This window comes from Armigeres subalbatus, chromosome 2, assembly GCF_024139115.2.
Source record: "Armigeres subalbatus isolate Guangzhou_Male chromosome 2, GZ_Asu_2, whole genome shotgun sequence".
Classification (NCBI taxonomy): domain Eukaryota; kingdom Metazoa; phylum Arthropoda; class Insecta; order Diptera; family Culicidae; genus Armigeres; species Armigeres subalbatus.
In genome coordinates, this window is record NC_085140.1 from 131,618,129 (window position 1) to 131,645,425 (window position 27,297).

The 27,297-nt window shown below is 39.2% G+C and overlaps 1 protein-coding gene across 2 annotated transcripts in view; it reads right to left on the bottom strand.

Annotated features, from left to right (window-relative positions):
• Positions 1 to 382: 382 nt before the first annotated feature.
• Positions 383 to 27,297, bottom strand: part of LOC134210854 (uncharacterized) — a 75,167-nt gene continuing 48,252 nt past the window's right edge. The window contains exons 2-9 of one of the 2 annotated variants that reach the window (XM_062687213.1): positions 27,034 to 27,173; positions 16,077 to 16,243; positions 15,509 to 15,698; positions 9,716 to 9,752; positions 9,231 to 9,651; positions 8,471 to 9,175; positions 940 to 1,170; positions 383 to 883 (exon numbers count right to left, since the gene is read on the bottom strand). In XM_062687213.1, the coding sequence (XP_062543197.1) occupies positions 749 to 883; positions 940 to 1,170; positions 8,471 to 9,175; positions 9,231 to 9,651; positions 9,716 to 9,752; positions 15,509 to 15,698; positions 16,077 to 16,243; positions 27,034 to 27,148 (2,001 nt within the window). In that variant the 5' untranslated portion in view covers positions 27,149 to 27,173 and the 3' untranslated portion in view covers positions 383 to 748. The remainder of the gene's footprint in view (positions 884 to 939; positions 1,171 to 8,470; positions 9,176 to 9,230; positions 9,652 to 9,715; positions 9,753 to 15,508; positions 15,699 to 16,076; positions 16,244 to 27,033; positions 27,174 to 27,297) is intronic. The other variant, XM_062687214.1, reaches the window with a different exon arrangement.

Genomic DNA, 27,297 nt, shown 5'->3' on the forward strand with positions numbered 1-27,297 from the left:
ATCATCTTCACCTCAATGATCATCTTCCCCCCAGTTAACGGTACTCGGATTCTGATGGCTTTTCCTCAAAAGGGACCTTTAAATGGTATTGTTGTGTAGGGGTTATCACGCCTATCTAGAGAGTAGTAGATTAAAGGTTCGAGTCCCTCCAAGACACGTGGCTTTTTCTCAAATTTAATATTAATTTGATCATTTCGGAACATGTGCTGTGCATATGCACAGCTAAGATATTAAAAGAAATGATTTTCGTACGGCCGAGTTGCCGAATAATATGCAATTAATTATTCTATATGATGGATACTGATACTGGATGAGATACAAATTTATTAAGTTCATTAAAACTTTTAGCACAAATTGGGCATTCATCGCAATGAAATAACGGTTGTGTGTTTTGTCTGTTTTATTTGCATCTTGTATTAGAGTGTATACGGAAACAACAAAATAATATCGTTAATTGGCACAGTGGCTTTAGGCCCATCAAGCATATTGTTCCTTAATCATTTGACATTCTTTATCCAATAAAATGAACCATTTAAAACGAATGCTATTAAAGTTTCAATTCCTTTCACTTGTGGTTAGATTTAAATCAACAATGGCACATTTCTGTCGTCGTGGCATCCCAAACATAAACTGTTAACATTATTTCGTTATTCGGTTTTAAGTAACCTCGGTTTGCTACTAAGTGCCGGACTCTCCCTCTCTCTCGGGTTAGCTGCTGCAGAATCAAGAAATTTACGTCGCATAACTTTCACATAATGCTGCACGGCATGGCACAGCACAGTGGGAGGCAAACGGGTACCACCGCTGCTCCTGACTTCGATGTGGTCTTGGATTTACTTTCCGCTTCGTACATGTACTTTCCGCTCGCCTTGGCGTATTCGCCCTGCAAAATTCGAAATGGCACATTTTTGTTCGGTCGGATAGCGCAATGTAACTTACCTGAGCTCGCCACGCAGCGGCTTCGCTTTCCTTTTTGGCGAACATTTCGTGCCCGGGCGGGTAGTAAACCGGAGGGCCGGCAACGTTCTTCGACGAAATGGACACGTTTTTGCTATCAACTGGTTCCTCCACCACGGTTACCTTCGGTGGCGATGGTCCACGGAGCTTTTTCGGCCCGGTCCCGTTTTCGGTCGAGTGTGTGTGCTTTGACATGTATGTAATTTGACCGTTCTGAAAATAGAAGAAGAATCGTCACTCGGGATGGCATTCCTGGTAAGTATTATCCTGGAAGGTTATGGCTTTGCGATTGTATCATGCCGGAAACAATCATCAAACACAGTACATGTAGAGAGTAATGTCGTCCAAGAATCATCCAATTTAAACTGAATTCGAATCCTTCTTGGCATTTGATTGGATTTGTTTTGCTCGACGTTTCAACCAATTTATTTTGGCCTATTCAAGGGATTATTACTAAAGTATTACACTAAAGGGCTAAATAAACAGGCAAAACAGAACCAATAAATTGACAAACATAAACTAAAACCCTGATTGATCCATCTAGCGTATCTTTCTCGTATATTAGATATGCTAGAAAAAATTGAGAGAATTTCTTATCGTATTTTTTGTATGTAAATCGTATTTTGGCCATAACTTTTAATCCCATTGTCCGATCTGGCCAATTTTAGATAGGAAACAATAGGACAGGATTCCCCGTCAAATGCAACTTATTGCAAACAAATCAAGATAAAAGCCTAAAAGACAAGTGAATTTTATTTTTCGCACATACATACACACACGCACACACAGACAGACATCATCTCAATTCGTCGAGCGGAGTCGATTGGTATATGACACTATGGGTCTCCGGACCTCCTATCACAAAATCGTCTTGGAAGTGAATATATAGCCTTTTCATTACTCTTTGGTGTACGACAAAGGCAAAAAGCCGAAAAAACAACCAGAACAAATCTTTCAATCGGAATTCATTAAACATAATAACAACATTACAATAATGTATTTTTTTTTTTCAAGGAGACCAAGATTCCTTTTAACACTCATGTGATAGCTTTTGGATAGATATCTTATTAGAAGGCACAATGATTCTCATTATAGCGTAATTTTCGATTAATTCGAGAATTGAGACAGAGCGTTAGTATGTCTTGTTCCAAATACAGTGACGGAAAAAAGTACTGGTGGTAAAGAAATTCATGAACAAAACTTACGAAATTTTAATTTATTTACGCTAAAACATATATTTCTCTGCCACAGTTCAAAGTTAACGAATAAGTGTCAAAAGGTTTGGAAAAAAGTATTCGCGGATCAGCTTATCACTCAGAGAATGTTCCATAAACTAATTTATGGTAATACGTATGCAGTTTTTTTGGCATTAAAAACATCCTTCAAGTATTGCAAAGTATTTTTGTAAATTTGGATGATAGTGTCAGAGAGAAACAGACGTCGCATTCTCATTCGTTATGCTTCATTCATAATGCCATCTTTGAAAAACATGTTTCTAACTTAAGATGCCGTCAATGAGCTCAAGTCACTCAATAACGGTTTAGGGTCTTTTGGCCCAATGCCGTTTGGCCGTATGTCATTTGACCGAAATGGTTATTTCAAGAGATGAGATACAAGGAGGAAGAAGAAAGAAAAAAGAAGAAAGAGAATAAAGAAGGAAGCAAGAAGAAGAAATAAGGAAAATGGAAGGAAGAAAAGGGATGAATGAAGAAGGAATAAAAAAGTAGGAAGAAAAAAGAAGAAGAAAGAAGAAAGAAAGAAGAAAAAAGAAGAAACAAGAAAAAAAAAGAAGAAAGATGAAAGGAAATATGAAAAGGGGAACGAAGAAAGAAAAAAATATGAAAGAAGCAAAAAGAAAGAACAAAGAAGAAAGGAAAAAGAAGAAAGAAAAAAGGCGAAAAAAGAAAGAAGAAAGAAGAAAGATGAAAGAAAGAAGAAAGGAGAAAGAAGAGAGAAGGAAAGAGAAAGAAGAAAGAAGAAAGAGTAAAGCAGAAAAAAGAAAGAAGAAAGAAGAAAGTAGAAAGAGGAAAGTAGAAAAAAGAAAGAAGAAAGAAGAAAGAAGAAAGAATAAAGAATAAAGAAGAAAGAACAAAGGAGAAAGAACAAAGAAGAAAGAATAAAGAAGAAAGAAGTAAGAAGAAAGAACTTATTAGAACAAATTTTAAAAAATTTGTTCTAGGAATGAACTGCATAGCCGAAAAATCTAAATATTAACACTATAGTTGAAGTCAACAACTGGAACTTTACAGATACGTATTTCGACAATGAGATCGTCTTCTGTGTCTCGTTTTCAACCCGACTTACTCACTTATGAGACAAGTACGAGCCGTTGAAGGTCGAAATTTGGATCTGTATAGTTACAATAAAGTTCACGAGACGAGCCAGTCTCGGGCTGAAAGATAATAAAGACAAAAAAAAAACAATAAAGTGGTGGAATTACTGAGTAATAGTAATAACCAAGGTAATAACTCTCTTATTGCTCGTGATTAAACCTGCTTTTATAATCAGTGGTTGTAGTGTAATTGAGTGGGGTTCCTTCATGGCATCTAAAGCTGGACGCATGTTTTTCAAAGATGGCATTATGGACGAGACCCTTTACATCAAAATTTACATCAAAAACAAACTTAACTAAGATCCACTATCCGAGACGTATGATGGCACATATCACACGACATTCCTTCTGCCAACCTGCCGTATGAAGGGGGAGGGAAGAATATCAGTGTGGAAGCTGATATATCTCCACTGGCAAAAGGAAGGTGGTATGATTTGCTCATATGCCATCGCGTGCGGAAGGATTTTCTATCGACGAGTACTGTCTCCAAATTTCTAATATGACATCAGCATCTAGTCGAATAGGATTTTTATTACACAGTTCTGTTTTCTCATTGCGTCCGTCTCGTCGCAACCTAACGGAACTATCAATTCTATACTTGCGCCTCTAATTCTATCATGAACATGTACGTTCTGGGAAGGAGGGCTCCCGTATAAATGAAGCATAAATTTCAGTTTAACTCGAGAACCAATCAGAGAATAAATCAATTTTAGGCGGAACAAAGTTTGTAGGGTCTGCTAGTCTTCTTCTTTTTTCTATATATAAAAATGAGTTTACATTTCCTTTGAGGCATCATAACTTACGAGCGGTATGACCGATTTGCAAGATTATCTCTCCAATTGCTTAGTCTTGGGCTCTGATGTGTTTATATATAAGAAAAGATTGAACATTTCGCTGGGAAATTTGAACAAATGTAAAAATACTACGTTTCCATGAGTTTTGAAGAAAACCATCAAGCTCGAATTGAAATCGATCTAGAGGGCGACACTGCAATCAACTAAACGATTCACAAGTTTGAAAAAAACGGGCAAGATCGGGTAAGTTTGTTTAGTTGTTAATAAATAATGTTAATAATTATGACATTTTTTTTTTCGAATATGTATAACTGGATTAGAGGAAAATTTTTGAGGAATTAGGGCTTGAAATTTGGATAATGAAGGTGGTAGAAGATAAGCAACAAAAAATTAAAAAAATTGAAAAACTCAACAGCTTTTTTTTTTTTAATTTTCTGGGAAAGTTCAATATTTTATTGTATTTCCGATAAAATTTCGAGCTCTTCCCTTAAATAATGAAATGGTCAAAGTTGAAATTATGTGCAAGAGAGATATCTCCCCCGGCTGGTCAGTGCGAGTTGTGAAACTTTCCTAAGATGTGATGAGGTTTCATAATGAGCTGTGTTGAACTTACAGAAGAGCTGCATTTATCAACATGTAGGCCTCACCCCACGGCATACAAAAACACGGCACTATCGACCCGTATATAAACATAATTTTTCACTGTAAATAATTGACGTCACTGCTATCGCTGCTAAGAACGAAGCAACCCAACGCTCTACGATTAAGTTTAGCCTTCTTTTGCACTCGTTCATACTGCGATAGCAATCATGTCATTTTTAAACTGTCATTTTCTTTACGAGCCTACCTTGATTCTGTATAGTGTATACCGGGGACCAAAGTGACCATGTGGTTTCTATTGGGACTCTAAACAGACATGACATGACAGCGCAGGTTCAATAAACTGCCTTTAAAACCTACCATTACAAGAGCAACATAAACTTCTGAAACTACACGAATTTTAAATTTAGGTAATTATTAAACCCTTCCATGTCTACGAAGGTAGTGCCATCCATATTATTGGGATTTATGATAGTTCATTTGATTCTATGTTCATCGTCGACAGTATTTCACTCCTTTCCGTATTTTCTGGCCATGCTGAGTAAGTTCCCGAAGCTAAAGTCAGAATATCCGAAAAACTGTTGCTGAATTTCAGTGTCCCAAGTAGATTATAATTTCAATACTCACATCGTCGCGCCAAACCGCCAAACTGACTCAAATTTACCGTCGGATTTTTTCCGTTGCTTACGTAGACCAAAATAAAATGAGATGAATTCTGACCAGTCTTGTAAAATGTCATCTGCATGTCATTTGACTAATTTGTTAATAACTTTCTTCAGAAGCCAAATTCACTTTATAATTTTAGATGTTCTCATAACGCTTGAGTAGTGCTATATTTTTGTCCAAGGGTACATTACTCTAACTATAACATTTGAGGCATTTTGACATTTTGCCTCCCACGCTCCAGATTAAATATTTACAACAATGTCTTGTTAGACAAAGTTATAGCCACATTTAAGCTGATAGCTAACTTATTAAAAATGTCTTGGAAAAATTATACAAACGAATGCAAACGACATTTTACAACACTGATTCTGACGATTTTGCACAATGTACCGGAACGGACGGATGCAGTCGGATTTAACAAAAAATGTATAGGATATCTGAAAAATCTTGTCGTCCTGCTGTATTGCATAATCATCTCCGGAAAGCACAACACCAATTGGATGAACTGAATTTCAACAGAAGGATGGTTCCCCCTTTTTGTTGGATGGTCAACCTATAACTTCCTTTTACATTCAGAAGCTCTACCTATTAAAGATTGTATAAAAAATTCACGAAACTGCAATTACAACAGCGCAGGAAGCAAAGCTTTGGAACCACCATCTGGGTGAGGTTAAGAAGGTTATAAATGAACTGAAAAACAGTAAAGCTGCCGGGACGGACTAAATCCTGGTCGAGCTTTTCAAACTTGAAGAGAGCAACTGCAATAATCGATCCACCACATTATTTAACAAAAAAGGAAGTATGAAGGACTGTCTACCGGCCGATCGGATGGTCAAGAGTTGTACAAAAAATAGATTTTGCTCCACAGCGCTCATTTGATTCTGTATCATGTTCTGAGTATCCTCTGAAAATTTGAGCTCATTTGGATTAACACTGATTTAGCACAAGCCGTTTCTAGTTTAATTTTTTTCATGATTTAATTTGAGTACTGTAATCAAAAGCTTTCATATTGGTCTGTTGATTCCAATATTCAAATTAAATCATGAAAAAAAAATTATTTAGCACCTTTTGAAAAGTTAAGCGAGATTTCAGTGATGCCATCAAAGAAGTTTAACGATCATGACTAAAGATTCGCAACATTCCTTAAAATCGATTACTAATTATTGGGGCGATTAATCAACGTGCGGTTTTCGTTGGGTGAAAGCTGTTGAGTATTTCTTCTAGCTATGTAGGTTTTCTTTTAACCTTTTAACCATACTAATTTGCATGCAAACTTGAAACGGTTTGTGGTAAATCAGTTTTAATCCAAATGAGCTCAAATTTTCAGAGGACACTCAGAACATGATACAGAATCAGATGAGCGCTGTGAAGCAAAATTGATTTTTTGAACCACATTAGATCACCCTTCAAAACTCGGCGTACAACATTCTGAGGCGTGTTCTGATTATATAATAGCCTGAGACCGTCTAAGGAGTTCTTCGTCGGTGAATACCGAATATGTTTTTGTGAGTGGCCGATTAACGACAAATCAGATGTTTAGCCTGCGGATGATCCTTGGCAAATTCCGGGAAAGCAACTTGCAGACCCACCATCTGTTCATTGAATTCAAAGCAACGTACGATTTTGTGAAAAGAAATGAGCTGTGTCAGATTATGTCTGAACATGGTTTTCCGGTGAAACTGATTAGGCTGATACGTGCAACGCTTGATGGCTCGAATCAAGTATTTGGATGGCAGACGAAGTGTCAACCTCGTTTGTGACCTTGGATGTATTGAAGCACCATGACACGGTCGCATATGTTCTTGGACTTTGTAGACGATATCGACCTCATTGGAATCGATCGCAAGGCAGTAGTGGAGGCTTTTGTCCCTCCGACTAGGTAGATAGCAAGGATAAGCTTAACCATTAACTCTACCAAGACTAATTACATGGTTGTAGAGATAGAGGGGGATTTGCTTGAAGTTATTGAGGAATTTGTTTACTTTGGCATGCTTGTGACATGCGATAATGAGGTTTCACGTGAAGTGAGAAGACGTATTGCTGCTGCGAATAAGGCTTCTACGGATTACGTAGTCAGTTTAGGTCCCACAACATGCAGACGGAAACAAAATTGGGCATAAAATTCAGATTCTATCAGTGGCCCTCCACGGGCAAAAAGTGTGGATGTTATAGAAAGCGAACCGAAGTGCTTTCGGGGTTTTCGAGCGAAAACTTCTGCGTACAATACTCGCTGATTCTAATACAAAATAGTCATATGTCCTTAATATAATAGCTGGAAAACGAGATTTTGATCCTTAAACATGACCATTTTGTATGAGAATCAGCGATGGTGTTATAATTATTTCTGAAGGTGTATCAAGTGTACAAAGAAGAAAATATTATGAATCGTATAAAATACGGTAAATCGCCTGGGCCTATCAAATAAACGAACTTGAAAAAAAAATGCGGTAAATAAAATATGGGCTGGTCATTAGCACGAATGTGCTAATCATGGAGCAAGAATGGCGAAAACAAAATTCAACAGAGAACTGGAGGACCAGAAAAACGGTCAGGTAAACTGGATGAAAATTGCCGTAGACCAACGAGATTGGAGCTCTACAATACGCCAGGCATGTGTTATTGACGCTGTAGCTAACCAGGTATCCAGGCGGATACCATTGGATTTACTTTTTCATCAAAATAAAAAAAATAATAAAAAAATCTTCTGATTGGAACTTTTTTTATGCCGAGGGTCCTCTCCGAAAGTTTTCTTTCTTATTATTTTGTGGGTTGAAAGCTTCAATGCAAGCATTTCTCCGTAAGATAGTAAATAAACGAAAATAAACTTTGGAGCTCTTCTAGGTACTTTGTGAAAAACTCATTCCTAAAGTTTTAGGAATCCTATTGTTAAAAATTCAAAGCCGAAATCTACTTGTCTGGAATACGAAGTATTCCAGATAATGGGAAAAATAATCGAGACTTGAAATGACTTTACAGTATTTATAGAACGTTTTATGAGCTTGGAAATATCTTTTGAAATTTTTAAATGCAGCGGGACTTTCAACTTTAAATTAACTCTTTTGATAAGTCAGACCATTTGGAAACAATCTCCCAAAAACTGCTGCGGCATAAATAAACTTACCTCCCCAAGTGTAGCCATCAAATCTTCGACCCGTTTCGGAGGGTTCCCATCGATTTCGTTCTGGGGGATACCGTCGGTTGGGAATGGCTGCAGCAGTGGCTCCCGCTCCTCCGGCGGTGGATAAATGTTCCTGGTGGCATTGGTCGTGGTCGAGCTGTACTTGTACGTAACCGTGGTGGGGTGGGGATGGGGCGGTTCCCTTGGATAGGTTCCGGTGCGATCCGGATAGTCGCTGTACGGGACGGGGGATCCGTAGCGATTGTTTGAAGTGTTGGTGCGTTCTTCGCGATACACGTAGGTGTTCGGTCCTGGTGGGTACGAAGGTTGTTCCGCTGCTGGGGGTGGTGCGATCGCTTTGAAGTTAGTTGGATGTGGTCCGGGTCCGGATGGATGCTCCGGATAGTAGTTGGTAGTGGAGTGCTTGGTATCCTTTTTGTAGTAAATTGTTTTAGCCGTGTTTGGGGGCAGCTGGTGATCAAGAATGGTGGGAACTGGATACTCCTGGACGTTGTTGGACGTGTTGATTGTTTCGTTCTTGACCAGAATGGTTTTGGAGCTGGGATTTACATGATGAGTTGGAGACAAATTTCGTTCCGGATATGCAGCTGGCAAAGTGTTAGAAGTTTGGTGTAGCGATTCATTGCGATAGGATAAAGTCTGATTCTGCTCGTTGTCAGGAGGAAGTTCGTATGTATAGGTGCGTACCTAAAACCCATAATTCTCATCATACCAGTTCGTAAAAACAACAGAAAATACGTACAGTGGTGGTCACCTTCGTATTCGGCCGCGGTAGGATGCCTTCCGATAGAGGAATATTGGCCAACGCCTTGGAGGCCGGAGCTGTGTCCACGCTGACCGTTTCGTTGTAGTGGACGTTTCGTGGAGCAATGTCCGAGTTTGGTGAAACGGTTCTCGTTTCGGTGTAATACTGTTCGGATCGGACGGGAGTTACCGTGCGGGATCGATTGATGCCTCCGTAGATACCGCTGCTGTCGGAGCTGTAGGAAACATTTTTCACCGCGGTCGAAGCATTCTCGTACGTTGGACTTCGCTGGCGGGACCTAGATTGACGGACTTCATAGCTGCCCGGAGAGTCGAAAACCAGCTCACGGGAAACGGGCTGCTTGCCACCGGACGATGAGTATGTGGTTGTGGTTTTGATGATTTTTGTGCCAGGTTCACTAAAAGTTGAAACAGCAAATGTTAGATTTCTGAATGAAGTTGATAATATAATCAAAGTCTTACTTCAATCCTGAATCAACTCGGTGTAGACTTCGTTGACCTGCAATAAGAAAATTATAATTAAAAAAATAAGTGCAATGGAATAAAAAAGAATATTTGTAGATGTTAAATGAACAGGGGAAAAATTCTCGCTGAGACCGGGCCACTATTTGCACGAGGTTCTTAAAAAATCCTAAATTTATGTTCATTCGAAAGCTTTTGCCGATTATATTAAGGATCTGAGTTAAATTCTTCGGAAATATAGACCCCTTGATAGTTATACACTAGGGTGTCCCAAAATTGGACCAAGTCTGGAATTTTGGGGGCTCAACCTTCAAATGAAAGCTTAGGGTATAACAAAAGAAAAATTGTTCTACGACAACTCTGGGAAATGACGTTTAGGGGTGGCCCCGACGCGTTTTATGAAAAAAGTGCATTTTTTATAGGTAACATCGAAAATACCGGTATATCGGAAAGAAATTCGATGAAACCCATCCATTTTATATTTTTTACATTTAACTTAGGGTGTATACTTTATGGTAAAACTTTGATACCGCATGTTTTAGGTCTATATATTTTTCACTGATGCTTTAAATGCCCAAAAATGATGAATTTTTCTTAATATTTTTTTTATTAATGCATCCAAAACGGGTATCCATCATAATGCTTTCGAAACTACAATATATACATAGAAGGTGGAGAATTTTATAACAAATATTTTGCTAAAATTAGCAACCTATATCTATCCGTTTAAAAGTTATTCACGATTTACTGCAGCTTGGAAAAAGACTTTTTGAAATTTCGGATCATAATACCTGGATCATGTTTAAGTAAAAAAACGCCTACTTTTCCATACCAACCAAATGAGCGCTTTAATAACCAATATAGTATTCATATGAGTTGCATAAAATTGATTTTAATATTTATTTGAGTGTTATAATGGAAACCCAACGATGGACCAGCAGTAACATGACTGACTACAAATTGTTCAGTTAGTCTGGGTGAGTGCTCAAATAGATTGATGAATATGGTTTCAAAACTACCCATAGGTAGGTTCAGTTTTCGTGACATGGTTTGTCGAGCTGTGCAATGTTTCACGATAACATGGAAATTAATTGTTTTCTGACCAACTTGATTTTTTAACCAGCACGATCATGTGAAGTTAATCCGGCTGGATCATTTTGGTCCCGATTTATCGATGCAATCAATTTATCATTGTATTCAGTATTGGTAGGCAAAATAGTTCGTAATTAGTGTAGATTGTTCTTATTTCCAGAGATTCCGTAGATGGTAGATGCCAAATATTTCAATATGCATTATAAAATAATAATGATAACAGTAATTTGTGTAACTAGTTGCAAAAAGATGATTTAATCAGCATGGTTGTACGTTTATCCAACGAGGCTTGCCGAATGAGATAAATACTACGAGTGCTGATAAAATCGAGTTGCAATTAATTACATACACTATTTTGCAATGGCGTAAAATGAGCTTCAATATGGCGTAAATATGACAAATCGATATCAAAATGATCTGTTGGATTTGCTTCATATGATCGTTCTTGCAAAAATCAAGTTGGTCAGAAAACAATTAATTTCCATGTTATCGTGAAACATTGCACAGCTCGACAAACCATGTCACGAAAACTGAACCTACCTATGGGTAGTTTTGAAACCATATTCATCAATCTATTTGAGCACTCACCCAGACTAACTGAACAATTTGTAGTCAGTCTTGTTACTGCTGGTCCATCGTTGGGTTTCCATTATAACACTCAAATAAATATTAAAATCAATTTTATGCAACTCATATGAATACTATATTGGTTATTAAAGCGCTCATTTGGTTGGTATGGAAAAGTAGGCGTTTTTTTACTTAAACATGATCCAGGTATTATGATCCGAAATTTCAAAAAGTCTTTTTCCAAGCTGCAGTAAATCGTGAATAACTTTTAAACGGATAGAGATAGAAGGTTGCTATTTTTAGCAAAATATTCGTTATAAAATTCCCCATCTTTCTGTGTATATCTAGTTTCGAAAGTATTATGATGAATACCCGTTTTGGATGCATTAATAAAAAAATATTTAGAAAAATTCATCATTTTTGGTCATTTAAAGCATCAGTGAAAAATATATAGACCTAAAACATGCGGTATCAAAGTTTTGCCATAAAGTATAGACCCTAAGTTAAATGTAAAAATATAAAATGGATGGGTTTCATCTAATTTCTTTCCGATATACCGGTATTTTCGATATTACCTATAAAAATGCACTTTTTTCATAAAACGCGTCAGGGCCACCCCTAAACGTCATTTCCCAGAGTTGTCGTAGAACAATTTTTCTTTTGTTTTACCCTAAGCTTTCATTTGAAGGTTGAGCCCCCAAAATCCCAGACTTTGTCCAATTTTGGGACACCCTATTATACACGAAATCACGTTTATGAACCCCTCGATTTTCGTCAATTCTTGAATCACCAAAACTGTCATAACTCCAACATTTCTCAACGGATCTTAGAAATCAGCATATCGTTGGAAAAAGGAAAAGTGTATCCTCCATTTATAATAGAAATAGAAGCAGCCATATTGGATTCAGCCGCCATCTTGGATTTGTTTTTGAAAACTAATTTCCGCCAGGTTTGCAACCACCGATTTTGAATATTAATATATCGATGGAAAGCATAACGCATATTGTGCATTGTGTCCAAAAATCTCAGGTGTATGTTTTGCCTTTCTCGTACAACTAAGTTGTACCGAAAGGCTATCATTTCACTCCAAATTCGAACTTTCTATAGAAGCCTCTGAGACCCATAGTATTATATGTATACCAATCGACTCAGCTCGACTAGCTGAGCACATGTCTGTCTGTCCGTGTGTATGTATGAGTGTAAGTGTGTGCACAAAAGCTATAAAAATCATTAGACAACTTTTCGTATAGAAATCCTTGACTAATTTTCTCGCAACAAGTTTCATTCGACAGGGGACAAAACCTTGTTGATCACTATTGTATTTTATAATGATCGGTCATTGCGTTTAAAAGATATGAAGAAAATGGTACATCGGACGATATAAACCCCATATAAGGTTGGTGTCTTAACTAAATACGAGAAAGGCACCACCAACGCAAGGTGGATTAATCTATTTTTGCCTTTCTCGTACAACTAAGTTGAACCGAAAGGCTATCCTTTCACTCCGAAAACGAACTTTTCATAGAAGCCTCTGAGACCCATAGTATTATATATCAATCTACTCAGCTCGACGAGCTGAACACATGTCTGTCTGTCCGTGTGTATGTATGTGTGTATGTGTGTGTGTATGTGTGTGCACAAAAGCTATAAAAAACATTAGACAACTTTTCGTGTAGTAATCCTTAACCGATTTTCTCGCAACAAGTTTCATTCGACAGGGGACAAAGCCTTGTTGATCACTATTGAGTTTTATAACGATCGGTCATTGCGTTTAAAAGTTATGAAGAAAATGGTACATCGGATCATATAAACCCCATATAAGGTTGGTGTCTTAACTAAATGCGAGAAAGGCACCACCAACGCTAGGTAGATTAATCTGGTTTTTTTTTTATCAAAAGTTATGTTCATCTTTCTGAAGAATTTAACTCGGATCCTTAATATACTCAGATGTTCTTCCAAGAATTCTTCCGGATGTTCTTCCAGGAATTCCTCTGAATGTTCCTCCAAGAATTCCTCGGAATCTCTCCGGAACTTCCTCTAGAAATTATTCCGGAAGTCGAGTCAAGTACGAGACACTGAAGACGGCCTTACTGTTGAGGTCGAAATACGTATCTGTCAAGATACATTTAAGTGGTGGAATTCAATGGGATTGTACAAACTCGTCTTATGACAAGTGAAGACATTCCACTAAAAAGGTCAAAATAATTTTCTTAACAGTTCCTCCTATGTTCCTCCAGGGATTCCTCCTCCGGAAGTTCCTCCAGGAATTCCTCTGGAAGTTCCTCCAGGAATTCCTCCGGAAGTTCCTCCAGGAATTCCTCCGGAAGTTCCTCCAGGAATTCCTCCGGAAGTTCCTCCAGGAATTCCTCCGCAAGTTCCTCCAAGAATTCCTTCGGAAGTTCCTCCAGCAATTCCTCCGAAAGTTCCTCCAGGAATTCCTCCGGAAGTTCCTGTGGAATTTCCTCCGAAAGATCCTCCAAGAATTACTCCGGAAGTTCCTTCAGGAATTCCTTAGGAAGTTCCTTCAGGAATTCCTCCAGGAATTCCTCCGGAAGTTCCTCCAGGAATTCCTCCGGAAGTTCCTCCAGGAATTCCTCCGGAAGTTCCTCCAGGAATTCCTCCGGAAGTTCCTCCAGGAATTCCTCCGGAAGTTCCTCCAGGAATTCCTCCGGAAGTTCCTCCAGGAATTCCTCCGGAAGTTCCTCCAGGAATTCCTCCGGAAGTTCCTCCAGGAATTCCTCCGGAAGTTCCTCCAGGAATTCCTCCGGAAGTTCCTTCAGGAATTCCTCCGAAGTTCCTCCAGGAATTCCTCCGGAAGTTCCTCCAGGGATTCCTCCGGAAGTTCCTCCAGGAATTCATTCTGAATTCCTCCAGGAATTCATTCTGAATTCCTCCAGGAATTCCTCCGGAAGTTCCTCCAGGAATTCCTCCGGAAGTTCCTCCAGGAATTCCTCCGGAAGTTCCTCCAGGAATTCCTCCGGAAGTTCCTCCAGGAATTCCTCCGGAAGTTCCTCCAGGAATTCCTCCGGAAGTTCCTCCAGGAATTCCTCCGGAAGTTCCTCCAGGAATTCCTCCGGAAGTTCCTCCAGGAATTCCTCCGGAAGTTCCTCCAGGAATTCCTCCGGAAGTTCCTCCAGGAATTCCTCCGGAAGTTCCTCCAGGAATTCTTCCGGAAGTTCCTCCAGGAATTCCTCCGGAAGTTCCTCCAGGAATTCCTCCGGAAGTTCCTCCAGGAATTCCTCCGGAAGTTCCTCCAGGAGTTCCTCCGGAAGTTCCTCCAGGAGTTCCTCCGGAAGTTCCTCCAGGAGTTCCTCCAGGAATTCCTCCTCCTTCAAAAGTTCATTCTAGCAATAGAAATATTTTCAAAGGAAGTTAATAAGGAATTTGAGAAAAAAACGTTTTTGAATTCCCAAATAAATTTCGAAAGAAATATGCACTTTAAAAAAAATAGATCGACATTTAATTTTAAATTTTATTTTGCTGCCTTTTTCATTTTACGGTCACACATGCACAAGCAAGCTTGAAACATTTATTCTGGCGGTTCTTTTAAACGTGAAAATTATACTGAAAAAAATCCTAATTGAAACGAACTCATCTGTTTCTCATTCCTTTGTTTCCGATATATGCAATGAGATAAAGAACCAGAATAGCAGCCCCACCTACTACAATAGCTCCCAATTTTAAAATTGTATGGCCTCTGTTAGTTAATTTCTAGGTATATCCCTTTTGCACCGATGAATCATCCAACCTGGCGTCTGTTAGGAAAGCAAACATCAAGCTAGCGTTTTACTTTATTTCACGACTTTTGCCGTGAATGAATTGCACAACGTTGTTGGTGTCTACCCCGTATGTTGGTTCTTGCTTACAGACCGTAGGTACCACGCGCAGCACGGCGTGGGGCTAAATTTAGAACTCAGATGACATTGTACCACTTTCTGAAACCATCCTTCCCTAGCACCGAGGATTAATCATCCGGTCGAATGTAGACAAGAGAAAGAAACAACAACGTCTCACTGTCACGTCACGCGGACTTAGTTTCTGTGGCAGTTTTGGAAGTTAATGGAGTAGTGTCGGTTGTTCCAGGACGAGGATGATAAATACTTTTTCCGAAGAATAACCATCGTTAAAACTTACTTCGATCTAACGACGAATCCCGTTCTCGTTCCAGATCGTTCAGCAAAGTGTCGAGTTGATTAATGTTGCGCTGGTATACTTCGCTGACCCCCTCTGTGCCCGCCGTGGGTGCTCCACCTGCGGTGCCGCCACTACCAGAGGTGCTACTGCTTTTGTATTCGTACTTTGCCGTTTTATATACCTTGTTCTGCTGGGAGGGACGTGCAGGTGGGTGAATCAGCGCGTGCAGCAATCCGAAAAATAATCCGTTTGTGGGCGGAGGTGTAACGAATCATGAAATGAGAGCAGAAATTCATTTGAATATAACTATGCAGAACGTTGCAGTACGAGGTCGAGTTCAAGTGAGATGCAGTTTATGCTGATGGTGTGTGGGATATTTCTTTTGTATCTAAACCACGTGTGCTAACATTTAGACGATTTGTTGATATCATATTCTTGGGCAGCGCATTTATGAGCTGACGCAATTTTTTCCCTACCGTGTGCTCTATAGTCAGTGTAACTATAGTCAATACTCAAGACACATCATCGCATAAAATGCGTGACTCCCACATAGTTCTTGCGTACTCACCGTTTGGAAGCTAGGACTGACGGATCGTTCCCGGGCAACGGTGGTAACATTGGCAGGTTGCAAATATTGAACTTCCCGAGTTGTGGTCGAGTAGCCTCCGGGGATGGGCTGTCCCAGTGAGCTGCCAGGGCGGGAGACACTGGCCTGCAGGTCTTCCAGCAGGTTATCTGCAACGAAGGGATGAATAATGGCAGAAGCATAAATTGAAACCTGACGTCTAGAGGAACGGCATACAGCAAGGCATATAAACGCAAACAAGACCATCACCAAGGGCACAGAGATAGAAAAGAAAACATTAGTTCAAGTGGAAGTTTTCCCCGGCGTCCCAGAATTGAAGCCGTTCTTTTTTTTCGCTCTCGTAGGGTAGAACGAATGAATGACTATTACGGCTGGGCTGTTGCATTCATTCATTGAGGGCTGGTCTTGATGAGTACTGAGCTAGACACGAAATGATTCTGTACGATGATGAAAGAATGTTACTGTTTGGGGCTCCCTTAATGAAAACAATTCGCAGTATTCAGGAGATGTGCGGATTCAATATGCTTTCTCCCTTAACGATGGTTATGTGGAAGAATGTTTGCTTTGTCGTACATATACGTTGGCAGGTATTGACCCAGCTCAGCAAAGTTTTCTTCACTTGTCCTAAGACGAGTTTATACCATCCCATTGAATTCCACCACTTAATTGTATCTTGACAGATACGTATTTCGACCTCAACAGTAAGGCCGTCTTCAGTGTCTCGTACGAGACACTGAAGACGGCCTTACTGTTGAGGTCGAAATACGTATCTGTCAAGATACAATTAAGTGGTGGAATTCAATGGGATGGTATAAACTCGTCTTAGGACAAGTGAAGACATTCCACTAAAAAGCTCAAAATAATTTTCTTATCAAAGTTTTCTTGTTACACAATGTGTCATAGATGTGGAGTAAAAGTTTCTGTATGACGGTTATTAAATGACTAAATTTCCTGGTAGCCATTTGAAGTTCAAAACCTTTCTTTAAGGAATTGTCTGTGAAGCGAACACACCATAGATTGTTCAACAAGGGATTTGCACAAAACAAAAACAATGATGTTTTCAATGAGGTCAGGAAAGACAGCCTTGAAAAAAATGTGTAAATACAATTCGGAATGCTTTTTATTATATGAGAAAACTAACAAAACTATAGTTTTGTATCATGTTCTCACATGATACTTATTTCATTACTGCTCACATTTATATTTCGAGGACGTTTTCTTCGTTCATTTGAGAGGCTTTGAATAAAGAGCCTATTCGTATATTTTTTATTGCGTTTAAGTATCTCAGATTTTTGATAAAATGGCCATTAAAATGTGTTTATGCGAAAGTGGTATAAGTTCTGCAAAGGGCAGAACTCTAAATTTGCGAAAGAACGGCCGACGGCGGAAATAAATGGGAAGTGGAAATTAGTCCATCTACATAAGGCGAGAGCTGATTTGCTGCAATGTTCAAGCTGCAGTACGTAAACAGTATGCTCTCAATTAACATATCATGCTGGGGGGATATTCCTAAGAAACTTCGTGAGGCAGTTCTGGGCGGATAAACTTGTAATATGTAATGCATGCCTTATGACTTTCAATGTTTAACTGGATTTAAATTCAAAATCTACCAATTCCAACATTCAACATATCTGTAATTAAATATATCTTTGGCATTAACATTTTCGCGGTGTGATTCGTAGATTGGACACTAGTGCTATTAACGTTTTCTCTTCTGAAATTTCTATACTATTTTTTATATTCAGACTAAGGCCGAAATGGCCCGTGCGGTATATAAGAATCTTCTCCATTTGGCTCGGTCCATGGCTACATGTCGCCAACCACGCAGTCTACGGCATCCAGCAATGTGATTACGTGGTAGTTGCTACAATCTAGCTTATTGCCCTTTTTGTAGATGGGACACACGACACCTTCCATCCACTCCTGCGGCAAAACTTCCTCCTCCCAAATCTTGGTAATGAACCAGTGCAGCGCTCTAGTAGGTGCATCACCACCGTGTTTAAATAGCTCTCCTGGTAGTTGGTCAATCCTCCTCCTGGATTTCCTGGAGATCCGGAGCCGGTAGAATTATGTCCTGCGCGCGTTCTCCCAGGTCCATCACCACACCGCCATCTTTGTCTGCCCCTCCGCGTTCAGGTGGTCTTTGTAGTGCTGCCGCCACCTTTGGATCACCTCACCCTCGTTCGTAGAAAGGTTCCCGTTTATGTCCTTACACATATCAGGCTGTAGCACGTGGCTCTTACGTGAACGGTTTAACTTCTCATAGAACTTTCGTGTGTTATTATATATGTGCACGGTACAGTTGCTTCGTCTCTTCACGGTCTCGATCTTCCTGCTGGCGCTTCTTCTTCCGGAAAATCGAGTTTTGTCTGTTCCGCGCCTGTTTATATCGTGCCTCGTTCGCCCTCGTGCGGTGTTGCAGCAATCTCGCCCATGCTGCATTCTTCTCTTCTACTAACTGCTCACATTCGCCGTCATACCAGTCGTTTCTCTGATCCGGGGGCACCGTGCCAAGTGCAGCGGTTGCGGTGCTACCAATGGCGAATCGAATATCTCTCCAGCCATCTTCAAGAGACGCTACGCCTAGCTGCTCTTCCGTTGGGAGTGCCACTTTCAGCTGCTGCGCGTATTCTTGGGCTAGTCTACCATCTTGTAGCCGCCCAATGTTAAGCCGCGGTGTCCGACTTCGACGCGTGTTGTACACCGTCGAGAGTTTTGAGCGTACGCATACTGCAACGATGTGCAACGATGTAGTGGTCGGAGAAGAATTTACCGTCGATTAGAACGTGGTCGATTTGGTTTCTTGGTTAGGTGATCTCCATGTGGCCTTGTGGATATTTTTGCGGGGAAAGAAGGTGCTTCGGACTACCATTCCGCGGGAGGCTGCGAAGTTTATGCATAGCTGGCCGTTGTCATTCGATACGGTGTGCAGACTATCCGGTCCGATGACCGGTCTATACATTTCCTCCCTTCCTACCTGTGCGTTCATGTCACCGATGACGATTTTAACGTCCCGCAGTGGGCATCCATCGTATGTCTGCTCCAGCTGTGCGTAGAACGCTTCTTTCTCGTCGTCGGATCTCCCTTCGTGTGGGCAGTGCACGTTGATGATGCTATAGTTGAAGAAACGGCCTTTAATCCTCAGCTTGCACATCCTGGCGTTGATTGGCTGCCACCCAATCACACGATGGTGCATCTTACCCAGCACTATGTAGCCGGTTCCCAGCTCGTTGGTGGTGCCACAGCTTTGGTAGAAGGTAGCCGCTCGAAGCCCACTTTTCCACACTTTCTGTCCTGTCCAGCAAATCTCCTGCAGCGCCACGACGTCGAAGTTGCGGGGATGTAATTCATCGTAGATCATCCTGTCGCAACCTGCGAAACCTAGCAACTCGCAGTTCCATGTTCCAAGCTTCCAATCGTGATCCTTCATTCGTCGCCTAGGTCTTTGCCGATTATATCGAGTCACATTATCTCTTATATTGTTCGTAATTATTGGCTTTCCAAGCGGCTTATTGGGCCTGCGCAAACCTCCTGTCTCGTCGGAGGGCCTGGGCTTGTGCGCGTTGAGCGGCACACGGCCGCTTTAGTGGGGCCTACTTGCGGATACATGCAGCTGTTTATAATAATTTAACAGGGCCCACTGTCAAACCCCACCACATCCTAGGCAAGCCCCACAATTCGCAGATGGCCTGGGGAGGGATCGTCAAGCCCTTTGACATAGTCCCTGCTGCCCCCTAAATGATCCTTAATTCCAATCTAAAACTTAAGTGGCATGGTATTGGAGACGATTGGAGCAAATTTTTTCAAAAAACAAACATAAGAAATTCAACAATTTAAATTCATAATTTCAAACAACTTTAGCAAAAAAAAATATATGTATTTTTTTATGTTTTTATTGTATTTCATAATCTACTATAGCATTACGAAAGAAAAAAAACATGTATATGTATTTGTACTAGTCTACGTCGGTTGACGAAATAAATAAATAATAATAATCAGAATGCAAAAGTTTCAAAGCAAATGCATGAGGATTACTATTCTTGGTCACGCCCATCTTCACCGTAACTAGGGAAAGAAGAGAGCTGTTTATCTAACGTGGTCTGACACTCTAGACTAAAGTCTTCTTCTTCTTCTTATTGGCATTACATCCCCACACTGGGACAGAGCCACCTCGCAGCTTAGTGTTCATTAAGCACTTCCACAGTTATTAACTGCGAGATTTTCAAGCCAGGTTGTCATTTTTGCATTCGTATATCATGAGGCTAGCACGATGATACTTTTATACCCAGGGAAGTCGAGAGTCTCCAATCCGAAAATTGCCTAGACCGGCACCGGGAATGGAACCCAGCCACCCTCAGCACGGTCTTGCTTTGTAGCCGTGCGTCTTACCGCACGGCTAAGGAGAGACTAAGGTCTCTGCAGTAAATAAAAGACGTCTTCCTTCAGCTGTATTCATGGGAGTTTACAGAAGTTCCGCAAATTGTTTCCCGCCTGATCGATCCACATTGCTCGCTGTCAGGGTTTGCAGAAATCACTCTGAATAGATAACGAATAACGATAAAAAGGGATTAGAAAACATTGTAATTCCTACATGGTTCAATTCAACCAGAGGAAAAATTCTAACTGACAGAGGCAATTGAAATGTATTAATAATAATCAAAACTAACATAGCAACTAAGGATGTAGTGTTAAGGAAACACGGAACACCTAGTCTAAGAGATGAATGCAAAAACGAGCTTGAGCTTAAGCTTGAGCTTGATTGACTGCTCGTAGTTGCTACTCCATTATGACCAGATCAGCTGTTCTTGCACAGGGAAGCAACAGATGTTTGATTGGGACTAGCACACATCTTCAATGTACAAGTACTGGTGATCTCATTTGTTAGGTCATACTGGCGCCTGCCACGTCAGAATACAAGTCAATGTAGGGAAGGGGGAGGAAATGATGATGTAATCACTCGCCCACTGCAAGCCGAATATACCTCTGCGCTTGCCACGAGATCTTACGGAATTTATTGGAATTTTTGGGTTATGTTCGAGAGGCAGAGGTCCGTCTTGGTTAACGAGCTGCCAATGTGATAGATAGGAGAAAGCAACTGATGGAATTTCTAATTGGATGTAGGAAACGAGCTCTATAGTTCATTTCCAATTCTAGCAGATTACTGTTAGAATACTCAAGTTGAACGTATAGGAATAGCAATGGAAACGGTTTGGAAGTTCATTTCCAGTTCTAGCGATTGCTAGCACATGAGAAATATAGAGAAAGATACAAAGTAGGAGGAGTGGAACAGACCTGGAATTGAACCCACGACCTCCTGCGTATGAGGCAGAAGCAGTAGCCATATGACTACCAAGCCCGTTATCTAAGAGATGAATGCAAAAACGAAACAAAAAACGATAAATGAGAGGAAAAAACTGTTCCGAATCACTTTACTAAGGTTGTCTCTTTCTCTCCCACGTTGTAGAACAACAGGGGAGAGAAAGAGAGAACTAGTGACACGCAGCGCTGATCTGCGCCACCTTAGTAAAGTCTAGCACCTTGAGTGCTCCCCACATGGTAAAAAATCAACACGCACAATTTAACTGTTCCAACTATTGAATGATCAACTTTAAAATCACTATTATTGAAAATTATATTCCTTTGATCACACCTTTCTCAAGTGTGTTGAATGCAGACAATTCCATAACATCAACACTGTTGATCAAAGTACTACTCACTGGATGTTGATATGATTAGCACCAGCACCGATCAGCACCAATAATGTCTCCACTAGAATTGAAAGTGCTATGCTATTGAATTCACAGGTTCAAGGCTATTGATTTAAGAGTGGAGTGATATTGGTGCTGTTCTAAAAATAGATGACAGTTCTTTCATCTGTTCTGCTTATTTCAAGAGGTATTTCGAAGTGTGAGATGGAGTCATGGTAAGACGAAGGACTTTCAAGCAAAGGTATGTTATTCAAATCTGAGCTGGGGTAATTCTATTTTTTTATTTTGTTGTTTTATATTCAAAACATTGTGCACGTCAAATGGAAATGGTGATCTTTGAATGCGACGAGCTCAGCTATTGATATTGATTTGATTTCAAAGTAGTGCATATGGCTACATAATTTTAAAATTCATATTTTAGTAGTAAAAATGAATGTTTTACCATGTGTTATGTACGAAACGCGATGCTGATACCTGTTGCTTGTCATCTAGTGCTGCAGAATGGCAATTTGTCATGAGTCTTACTCTAGCGAAGCGATTGAAGTAAGTTTCCGTCGTTAAGGGGTCCATTACTAGCACTCACTCCCTATATTTTTTACCGTGCACATTTGGAGCTTTCTAAAAGAAATTTATCATGGGATATAGCCCCCCGAATCAGTTCTCTATCATGACAGCTTGCGGTCTCTCGCGGTATGCTACATATCGTATATGTATACAGAGATGGTAAGTGAGAGACTTGTTCTTTCTCTTTAGGATTTTAGCAGGAATTGCTCGCTGTGCAGCTCGGCTTCTTGTGCCCGTCGCTTTCGAGAACCATTTTCATCGGGTCATTGTCCGAACATCTGTCTACGTGTCTCGTGTCCGTAGAGGATTACTAGATTAATGAACGTTTTAAAGATAAGCGGCGTATAGACTGTTCCAGAAATTAACATTTCCTGCAAACTTTTTTTTTTAATTTCGCCTTTTTTTCAAGTTTCAACATTTTTTGGTTACGAATAGTTTCTTATTGTGTCTACTTTCTCATAGAGTTTATACACCTGCAATGCAAATTTGACTGATTTAATAGCGATACACGTTCCTTCCTAGGTTATTTTTCAAGAAAAAGGCGTTTAAATAATGGCCAATTTGTGCAAACAGAATTTTCTGACCAAAAATAGAAGCTAAATATTTATAAAATTAACTCAAAATATTCGATAAAATTGCAGCACGTTCATTAAATGGATGTTGTCTATAAGATACATCTCAATTGCATGCAACAGAGCATTAGTGATTAATCATAGATTTAATCATGATTAATGAATAATGGGTTATTTAATCATTATTCATTAATCATAATCATACAAAAAATACGATTTAATCAATAATCACAAATCGTTAATCATAGAATTTTACATTTAATTGTTATTCACTAATCATATTCATAATTGTTTTGAGTTTATTCATCAATCATCAATTTCAATCATTGCATACATCGCTTTTATTCATTAATCTTTAATCATAATCATATAATTTTTATACCCAATTTGGAAGAAAGGTTACTTGCTTTTTGATCACTATGCAAATCATTTAATTTGATTATTCATAATCATTAATCATTAATCATATCGATCGTTAATCATTAATCATACACATATTGTGTCAACATTTAATCATGATTGGTAATCGTTAATCACACTCCAAACGTTTTATTCATTAATCATTATCGTTAATCATTGTCAAAAATTAATTTAATCGTTAATCATAATCATTAATCATAGTCAAAAACTAATAAATCATTATTAATAATCTTTAATCATAGAGTTGAATGATTCAATCATAACAAATTTAATCATTCATTGGAATCTTTATTCATTAACGCTCTGAGCAACATTACATGCAGTTCATTTTCACGACTACTTGTTAGCGTGCTTACAATTTCTGGAACAGTCCATACTCTATTTGATCTTGCGCAGGCCAAATTACGTTGGCCTCTCTTGAGCCTCTTCCTATCATACTTCGTCTTCAACGTGTTGATGGCTGGATTTGGATTCACTTACTTTTCTTCTTTAGTCTGATGTAGTTTATCCGAAAATCTGTATTCGTGCATAAGTTTCCAAAGCTGGACTTGATCGATTGTATTATATGGCTTTGAACTTGATGAATAGATTATGCATGGGCACGTTGTATTCGCGGCATTGCTTGCGATATCTGACCTATGTTAAACACCTGGTCCCTGGTGGAGCGTTCTCACATGCAGCCCGGTACTGCCCTTTGAGTTCTCGACAGAGAGTCGACAGCCTCAAGCCTCGTTCACTCACGTGCAATGTTGCAGCAATATCGCCAATACTACACTCTTCTCCTCCATTGGGAGTACCGCTTCCAGCTTGAAGTTAGCATTACTTATGAATCAATCTACAAATTATTACCCCTAAATAGAATTACAACCCCTAAATAGATTCCTAATTACTGGGGGATATTATCCAGTGCCGGACACGTAAGTCATGTAACGAAAAACTCTCCAATCAAGTGTGGTATGCACACAAAATATGATCCTTGATGATTCATACAAATCATATCTGAGTATTTGTTCATGTTTTTAAACGATGTGTTTTGATGTTGATTATCGGTAGAAAATTTCACGATTTTGGAAACCACTGTATCGTGTTCAAATATGGCCAACCACTTATAACGAAGAGATGATTCAAAACACAAATATTTTCACATGCTTTGACTGTAGATATAGGCTAACCATACGTACCGTATTTAAACGGGACAGTACCATTTTTTAGGCCGTATTGTACTGCCTGACGTAACTGAAAAAATCCACAACATGTCCCCGTTTTCATTGATTTTCTAAAGAGCACTAAAATTATATTCAAACAAACTCAACATTTTCGGCAGAAAATAAATAAAAATTATATAAAAATATTTATATAAATAACAAGTTTATCACGAAACATTGAAATAAGTAAATCAATTTCAAATTTTGCTTAATCACATATTTTTGAATCATTTGATTTTCTCAAAACATTACAATTCATTTAAAGCGTTTCTGATTATATGATTATTTTGGGCCGATGTTCACATAGCGTTTTTTCAAGTAGTGTGGCTGCCGCGTCCACGTAAGGAACACACTACGCAGTATCAAATGGAGTAATGCACACGTATAAAACGCTCCGTGGGCATCGGCTCTTTAAATATTTGTAAATCATCCACCGACGTGAAAAAATTAAATCAACTGAACCGTATCGAGTTTAAAGCAATTTTTTTTGGTCCTAATGTCATTAAGACTATAGTTTATGGATCAGGAGCTTGTCTGTGGATTTTACTCTCATGTGTTTCCAAAGGAACAGAATTGACGGGATCTCGCCATAGAAAATTAAAATCCCGTCCTCATTCAAAATACATGAGGACCAAAATCAGTGGACAAGATTCCCGAGCTGTGAAGTTACTTCTAACAAGGTAGTAAATTGATCAGATTCAACATTTGTTTTCATGCGTCAACCATTAATATGAAAAAAAAAATTAAATTATTAAATATTTTTTGTTGCTCTCCCTTCTTGAGATTCTTGCTATTTTTATCCCCACTTATTTCAAAGAGAAGGGATTTGGCACGGGAAATCAATAATCCTACCTTATTGCGCTTTGATTTTTTTTCAAATACACCTGATTATGTTTTTACATGATTTACATTAAATGTTGAACACACATAAATTACCATGTTTTTTTCTAAATAATTTAGAATTTTTTGAAACATGTAACAAAGATTTTGGGGAAAATTACGAGCGAAAAAAAAATCGTGTAAAAACAGAATCCTGTGTATTGCTTTTTTCTTAACCGATTTCATACGGATTTTTTTTCGTCGTATTTCAACATAAATTTTGGACATACTGCTTCAAAAACAGATGCAAAACATGAAAAAGTAGAAATTTTTTTAGGATCTTCTAGGGCCTCCAAACCTTCCATGAGTTCAGATCTTGATGATCTACATAAACAACAAAGCATACTTAAACAGTTTGTTTCTGAAAGGAAAGAATATAATTTGAAATACCGCATGCTTTCACAAGATTTGAGTTCAACCTATAGTCAGTCATTTGTTTGTACAGGAATAATAAATTTTAATTGCGTTTTGAAATTCTTTTCAATCAATCCGGAATGCAATAACCGAAATGATGGTGCAGTATATGCGAATGTCGGTTCAAGGAGAAGGAAAATCTTGAATGTTTTTAGTCCGGGTCTCTGATCGAAATGTTGAACAACAACCCGGTGACAATGGATCCCGATGATGATCGGTCTTGTATAATAAAACGCGCAGTGAGCAAGATGCAGCAATAAAATTGAAAATGATATACCGGCTGCGCAGAGTGCATTGCTGGCGTCGCATTGTCGTGGAACATGCTAATTTTAAAGCTCTAGCTTCTGCACAAATCAACAACCCAGGCTTCTCCAATCTTTGGCTAATTGAAGTTGAGGAGGCCTTTACTTAGCGTTGTGAGTAAAAGTTTGAAATTTGTTTGTTTGCGATTTGTCTTAGGTTTTCTGGCCTTTGATAATTCACGTAAGAAGCGATTATTACACAATCTCACTAAATCATACATTGGCATTCATGTGAACAAATTGTGCGTAATATTTTATTTTAGGGGTCGTTTAATAATGACGTCACGGTTTTTAAGGGGGGACGTGGCCTAAGATTTTGTGACAGCCCATGATCGCATATTTGTAACACTCGCATTTTTGTTCATTTTGTCTAAAAGTCTGTAACTCGTTCAGAACGCTCAATTTACTGCATCTAATCTCACAACAGTAAAATAGACTTTACTATCTTGCTTATCTGTGGTAAGCTGGAAATGATTGAGTTAGTGGGGAGGATTGACAAACGATTTACAAAATCAACCAAAATGCAAATGTTACGGATATGCGATCATGGGCAGTATACAAAAGTTATACAAAAGTCAGTCAGTTATACAAAAAAGCGTTATATAGGGGAGAAGGGGAGTCTAGAAATCTCAAAAAGTAGTTAATATCATATTTGATTCGCCCCTCACTTATTCTATAGGTCAGCCTAGAAGTTTTTGAAAAAATACAAAGACAATGTGAAGCTATCCACTTCTGGTGGTTGAAAATAATAATTAAAAAAGAATCGGAAGTGAGCGAAAAAGAAATCAGCTGCGAAGGGATCCGTGGCAATTCCGTGCATTCCTAACACCCCTTTCAGCTATAAATGGATTCAGGACGAAATAAAAAAAACTCACCTAAATTACTATCGAATTCGTTCGTGTGCATGCCGGGCGAAAGAGGTCTCGATGGGGTCAGTGTGCGCACCACGTTGCTGTGGTATTCCTCTCGCCTTTCCCGGGTGGTCGTCATGATTCCGCTTGATTTCGATTGTGCTCTGAAAGTAAAAGAAAATCAAACAACCTGTCGTGTTAGCTCAAGATTAATTAGAACGAAGTTGGTTTTAATCGAATGAAAATGAAAACATGGATGCAATGTTTACACAGGCGAAGAGTAGTTTT